Source organism: Siphateles boraxobius, unplaced genomic scaffold (genome assembly GCF_051911475.1).
Source record: "Siphateles boraxobius isolate OS27281-9 unplaced genomic scaffold, OSU_SipBor_1 77, whole genome shotgun sequence".
NCBI classification, from domain to species: domain Eukaryota; kingdom Metazoa; phylum Chordata; class Actinopteri; order Cypriniformes; family Leuciscidae; genus Siphateles; species Siphateles boraxobius.
This window is the reverse complement of record NW_027509205.1, coordinates 16,759,654-16,766,090: the sequence shown is the minus strand read 5'-3', so window position 1 is coordinate 16,766,090 and position 6,437 is coordinate 16,759,654. Positions and strand designations below refer to the sequence as shown.

At 34.4% G+C, this 6,437-nt stretch overlaps 1 protein-coding gene across 2 annotated transcripts; it reads left to right on the top strand.

The window, feature by feature from the left end:
* Window positions 1-478: 478 nt before the first annotated feature.
* LOC143725670 (uncharacterized) lies at window positions 479-5,826 on the top strand. 2 transcript variants are annotated; one of them, XM_077218251.1, is made up of 4 exons: window positions 479-668; window positions 2,984-3,365; window positions 4,300-4,368; window positions 4,455-5,826. In XM_077218251.1, exons 2-4 carry the CDS (start codon window positions 3,041-3,043, stop codon window positions 4,733-4,735), a joined length of 675 nt encoding a protein of 224 aa, XP_077074366.1. In that variant the 5' UTR covers window positions 479-668; window positions 2,984-3,040; the 3' UTR covers window positions 4,736-5,826. The 2 variants fall into 2 exon arrangements, with proteins under 2 accessions (XP_077074366.1, XP_077074368.1); XM_077218253.1 differs by lacking the exon at window positions 479-668 and adding an exon at window positions 2,219-2,379 and having other exon boundaries at window positions 3,009-3,365.
* Window positions 5,827-6,437: the final 611 nt, after the last annotated feature.

The window sequence follows — 6,437 nt, the reverse complement described above, 5'->3', positions numbered from 1 at the left end:
GAGCCAGGCAAAAGATGGTTATTATCATCTATTTTTATTTCCTCTGCTAGTGCTATTTCAGGTAATAAATGTCAAATACGGAATATAGGCTACTTATTACTTTATAATAGGCCTAAAATATTTTCTATTTTATCTAAAATCATAGGCAAGGTAGAAATGTAGGTTTTGATTTTGAAAAAAACCCCTGAAATTATGCAATTAAAATAGGTTAATATCTATAAGGCAGACATGAACAAAACTTCTCAGAGACAGAGAGTTTGCAATCGCCACTGGAGAACAAATTTCTTCATAGTTTACCAGTTCATTATTTCTATCTCAGCAGTTTATTATGATCACTTCCCTTAGGCTAGATAGACTTAAGTGCAGAAGTGTAGATGTTTCATCACACTCCCATTTATGACTCATTTTAAAGTGGGTGAATCACAAATTCAGGGAAATTTTAAGTTCAGTATGTCAAATCTGTAGAATAGGATTAATTAGAATAAAAAAGAAGGGGCACTTGAGTTGTTGATAGTGAAAGTTTGCAGACAGAAATAGCATTAGTTGTAGGTAAATGAATAACAATGCCTGTCCAGAAGGCGGCGGCAGCAGCAGTAGATGTTTTATCAATATCAAATTACATGCGGATGAAGTGCGGATGAGACATCTTTTCCCGCCGCCAAACTGAGGTAAACAAAACTGATTTACGTGCTTAATGACTTTCGAAATGTTATTTCATTAATGTGTGTAGAGTAGGCTATACCCTTCGGCGATTTCTATTTCTCTGTGTAAATGAAAAAAGCGATGAATTTCAAACTTTCAGTTTCTATGCTACAATAAAAGATAACATGAAAACAACCGCGCGCAAATTTGCAACCCGTAACAATAACGCTGTTTTATTTTAAACGGAAGTAGATCGGAACTGAACGCGCGTGCTGCATCAGTTGATGAAGTGAGTATCTCTTTGTTCTTTTCCGTTTTTCGCGCGTCTTTTTGCTTCTCTAATGATGCGAGTGTTTGCAAGGTGTTTGTAATCGATATGCCCTTGTAAAGGCAGTTTAGGCTATTCTATTAATCCTGAGCAAATTAAAGCTCTCAAAACGCCATCGGTGTTTATTGAATGTAAACAAAGATGACGCAGCTGTGATAGTGAAGCACTAAACTGGAAGTCCCCTACTGATAATGCAAATGGAGATGCGCCATTCACACTTATACCAACAATAAAAGAAACATTGCAGCAGCATCATTCGATTAATGTGTGTGTAATCAGCACGTGCATTTAGCCTCGAAATCAATAATATGTAGGCTACTTCATAATCTGGAAGTGATTGTGCGGTTGTTAAAAACAACTTGTCAATGGGAGGGACTCATGATGAAGATACACACACTTCCTTCAGCTTCACCGCTACAGTCATAGGAGGTCATCTGTTGTTCTGTTATTATATAGCTGCTTCTTGCCACAACACCAAGTATTTTATTACACATTATGCTATATTTTAATTGTTTAATCTTTCACTATATTATTGTATTGTATTTTATTATAACTTATTCTCATTTTTTATGTCTATTAGTGCAATGGCTCAATTTTGCCTAAGGGGATCAATAAAATATTCTCCTATCCTATCTATCAAGTCCTTTGGTTCAGAATTTTTCAGTGTTTCATATAGGTAAAAATGGGGTAAGAACCATATCGGGGAAAAAATATTTATTTTTTCAAATAAATTTATGAACAGATCAGTGTTGAGTGTAGTGTATTACAAGTTGTGTAATCAGATTACTTTTTCAAGTAACTGAGTTACTATTTCAAATAAGTAACACAACTTGTTTATTGACTGACAGCTCTCTTGTCCTGAGAGAAATCAGGAGTAAGTACTGAGGCGTTGTGTGTGAACATGGTTATTGTGGTTCTAGACTAAATGTTAACATGCATTTACTCATCTCACTTGCACAAAAACAGATTCAGTGTCCCTCAAAATGACTAAAAATGGGAGTGCAAACTCAGAATCTTACACAAACCTGCAATGATTAAGTATGGTAAATAATACAAGTATACTTCATGTATTTAATCTCACTTTATTAAACAATGTCTTTGCTGCTGACCTTTGATGATCCAACCATACTAATAATAAAAAAATATTTTAGATAAACATCACATTGTGTTTTATTTTCTTTGTTTGTATTTATATTTAGTAAGAGTGTCAAACTTTCTTTTGCTTTGTCCTATTCTTCTGCGTTCCAGAACAGCCGCACAACTGAAAGGGTTGTTTGAGTTGCGTCTTCTACTGTACAGGAGTGAATTTGCATTTCCTTCAGTCTGAGGCTTATTCATTTCACTTATAGTGAGAAAGGGCCCCTGGTGAAAAAAATGCATTACGTTCCATAAAAAGGAATGCAATTAAGGTACGTTTACACGACAACTATATACCGTATTTTACGCATGCAGGTGACACCATTGTCAAAACATTCTCCGTTCAAATGGATTGCGAAAATGACTAAAAACGCTGTATTATTCATACCAGGCCTAGTAAAGAAACATGTAATACGCATGCGCATGACGTCACTGTTTTCACAAATTCACGTTTTTGTAGTTTACACAGAGACGATAACGGTATTGTTTTCAAAAACGTCCTCTTTGAAACCCGTTTTCAGAAGTTTGTTTTCAGGCCCCCAAAACGCCATTGTCGTGTAAATGAACAGCCCAAAAATTCCTCCATTTTTAGTTGAAAACTCCCTTAGTTACTTTTTAAGGGAGTAACAATATTGTAAAAAATTACTTTTAAAAGTAACAGATATCAAAACTGAGTTGTTTAAGGAAAAATAAACTTAAATATTTATTTCGCTGATCCCATTTATTTGCATTTCTTACAGATATTGATTAACCAGTTGGAAAAAGGATATGAAATAATTAGCTGTAGTTAAAGTGTTGTGGTCATTAATTTTTATAATATCATATAATTATATAAGTTTGTTTTTTAAAACAATTTAATTTCTGGTTTTGTTACAGCCTTAATCTTCGTTTTCAAAACCAGGTTTTCACATCACTGACCAAGCACAAGAGGCGATGGATGGACCAGTAGATGGCACCAAGCTCATTCAGAAACACAAGCTAGTTCTACTGCAGGCCCTGATGGGAGATACAGAGTTCCTGCTTCAGCATTGCCATGCCAGTGGCATACTGTCCAATAATGAGTACAACAACATCAAAGACATTAACATACGTTCAAAGCAGGTACGGGACATCTTGGATTGTGTGATACACAAAGACAACAAGCATGCTCTGAGTTTCCTCAAATTGCTGAAAACACAAGACATGCAAGAGACATTTCCTAAACTGCAATTCCTTCAAAAATTGCAAATCAACAAACGCAAGACACCAAATAACACAGGTATGATCTTATAAACTATCCGTTATCTACTATGAAGACATTAAGACTTATTGTAATGTCAAGTAATTAAAAAAGAAAAAGGTTTTATTTAGAATTTCAGCTGAAGATAATTTGCAACTACACTTTTTTTTTAATGAAAACTTACATTATAACAAACAAAAAAAGATTCACAAAAGTAATAATTGAACAGAAAGACTGAAATAAATAAATAGAGAGAGAGAGAGAAAAATCAAGGTTATTTTCATTTTTAATGTTTCTCATTACTGGATAGTCAGTTTTACTGTATTATAGTAAAAAATACTGTCTCGCAATGATTTTTGATAATTACATTTAATTAAGTAAATGCCCTCATAATGTATAAATACTTTTGATGAGAAAGATAATATATATATTTTATGTAACAGTTATGAGATTTAAACCCTGCACAACTTTGCGTTACATTAATGAAAACTGGGGGTTAAAATGAGTTTAATTGTCATGAAAATAATGTCAATGCAAATAATTGTAAAGGCCCATTGACAACAAGGACGATAACTATAACGATAAACACATAGTTCTTAATGTAAAAGAATAACACAGTCCACATCACAACCATAATGGAAACAGAGAAACAATATCATTGGAATCACTTTCAGAATGATATTTTCCAGCTGATGAAAGATAAAAACATTGACAGCCAATCAGAATCCATCCTGCTTAGAATAAACAGAACGGTATTTTGCGTTGGTGTGGACGCTAATATAGTTATCGTTCTTGGTGTGAACGAGCCTTAACGGTCCTATTAGTACATTTTTTTCTTTGCTATATATATAGATATAGATTCCCTTTTAATTTAGGGCTTAAAAATCCCTGTTCACCCTATTGCCTTCAAACTTTCAGTAATGCAGTACATGCATAATCTATTTGTAATTTGAAAATGATGTTGGTTTATCAGAGACGACAGCCAAACGAAGGCATGAGGTGTTGGAAAACGATGTTCTCCAGGAGCAGCTGTCTATAATCAGTGAGTCACATACACACCTCTGCTTTGCATCTTCTCTTCAGCTTCATGTTCGCACGGCTGCATTACGTAACTTTGCTTTTTCTCAGAGTCCAGGATGGTGAGTGAGAAGGAGATGATGAAGGTGGCCGGCAACATTGGGAACAGCTGGAGGCAGGTGGGCATAATGGCACTAGGTATGACCACCACCACTCTTCAGCAGATAGAGGAGGATACTAAACTACACCAAGAGCGGGTTTTCGCCATGCTGCGCAAATGGAGCATCCGTGAGAGGGACCAAGCCACAGCGGCTCGTCTCTATTCCCTACTAACCCAAGAAGACAACGGCGTAGACCCCCGAAATATCAACTTCCTGATGGAAAACAACTGAGTCCACAGAGAGGACTGCATTTATGTAGCACTTTGCATACTTAGACATGCAAGCATACCACTAGAGGGAGCTATAACTGCTATTCAGTTATATTGAAGAATGTTTACTTAATTCACTGTTCATTTTTGTTGTTTTGTTTAGTAAAAGCCATGTATAAGGTCAGCTAAAATCTTGAAATAATATGGAAATGTATAAACGCAACAAGCTGAAATGCGGGTTTTTAAAATATTTTTCTTAAACCTTTTTTTTTTTAGATTATTTGAAAACAAAAATATATTTTTTAAAAGGGGCAGGACTGAATAAACTGTTTTGTTTGTTGAATTTTTTTATGGCATTATTAATTATTTGTTTTTCTATTCATCTTATTTTCATGTAAGATCAATTTCCATTCCTACCTTTAAGTTGCACTTCACTGTGTGTGCTTTCTGGAATATAATAATCTTTACCTAACAATATCAGATGAGCCTGATTTGTAACGTAGCAATTTTTTTTTTTTTTTTTTTTTGTAAATGAATGTGAAAGCTTTTAAAAAGCTTTTTTAAAGCTTATCTAAGTCTTAAAACTTGAACCGATTCCATGAACAGATAAGGAAGACTCATGTTTATGGTGGAAATTTACAAAGATTTATCGTCCAATAGTCCGCTATCTGGCAACATAACGGCGAACTTCGCTCTCTCGGCAAGTATCACGTTATTTCACCCTGATGCATTTTCACCCTGGTGTTTCACCCTTGTTCACCCTTGTTTTGCATGCCAAGCAGGTGATAGGATTGGAGGCGGAGCTTTGTACAATTCCATTGCACAGGCCAGTCGTTAAACAGCGTCTAGTTCCCTACTTGCAGACTTCAGGGAATCTTTTATTATTTGATAGATTGCAGCCTAATGTGGGAACATTTCAAATTCTATCATGCTTGCATTGATTTGACTGTTGTACTTTCTCATGTGTTTGTAATTTTATATTGATACTTTTTTTTGTCCTTCTAAATCTCATTTCCATTTTGTAAATAATTGATCGTAGCCTACTTCTGGTGTTGGGTTATTTTCAAGTAAATATAAATAAAGAGAAGAAATTATTCATTATGATGAAAGTTCGAGGGTATTTTTTGTTGTTGTTTTATAGCCAGTTTTATTGTGTAATTAAGATATTTGTCAGATTTATAGTATTGTGTTTATTGTTTTATAGGCTATAAAATTCGGCTCCTGGGGAGTTTTTTTTTTTTGATCAATCTATCTCACCTGTTCCTCAGAATCTTTGAATCTCATTTACCTCTTTAATTTCATATTGATTCTGCTTTGATCGTACAAGTTTTAGTTAACCCTGGATCGTGTAAGGTTTGTACGGACAAAACATTAAAAATTAGATGGAATTGTAATAAACTTTATCATGAGGTTGATATCATTCTATTTAATTTACATTTTTTTTATTTTTCAAAATGAGTATGAGCTGATGGCACCAATGTAAAATGTGCATACAACAACTATTCACGAATATTCCATAGGAAACACTGTCTATAAGATAACAGATTATGTATTTATTTTTGAACCCTGTGACATTCCATTCCTCTCTTGTGATTGACTGTGTGTGGGATCATTGTGCAATCTGACAAACATACGTGGAGGGATATATCTTTCTTTCATCAGCAAACTCAGTCTCATTTGAACTTAGAACAACACCCAGAGTTTGGAAGATGTTGAACGTTGTA

What these genes read in the sequence shown, in the direction of transcription:
- LOC143725670 (XM_077218251.1), top strand. Translation starts at nt 3,041, where the DNA reads ATGGATGGACCAGTAGATGGCACCAAGCTCATTCAGAAACACAAGCTA. An exon ending in CAAGACACCAAATAACACAG is followed by an intron (nt 3,366 to 4,299) that starts GTATGATCTTAT and finishes TTGGTTTATCAG; the next exon opens with AGACGACAGCCAAACGAAGG. An exon ending in GGAGCAGCTGTCTATAATCA is followed by an intron (nt 4,369 to 4,454) that starts GTGAGTCACATA and finishes GCTTTTTCTCAG; the next exon opens with AGTCCAGGATGGTGAGTGAG.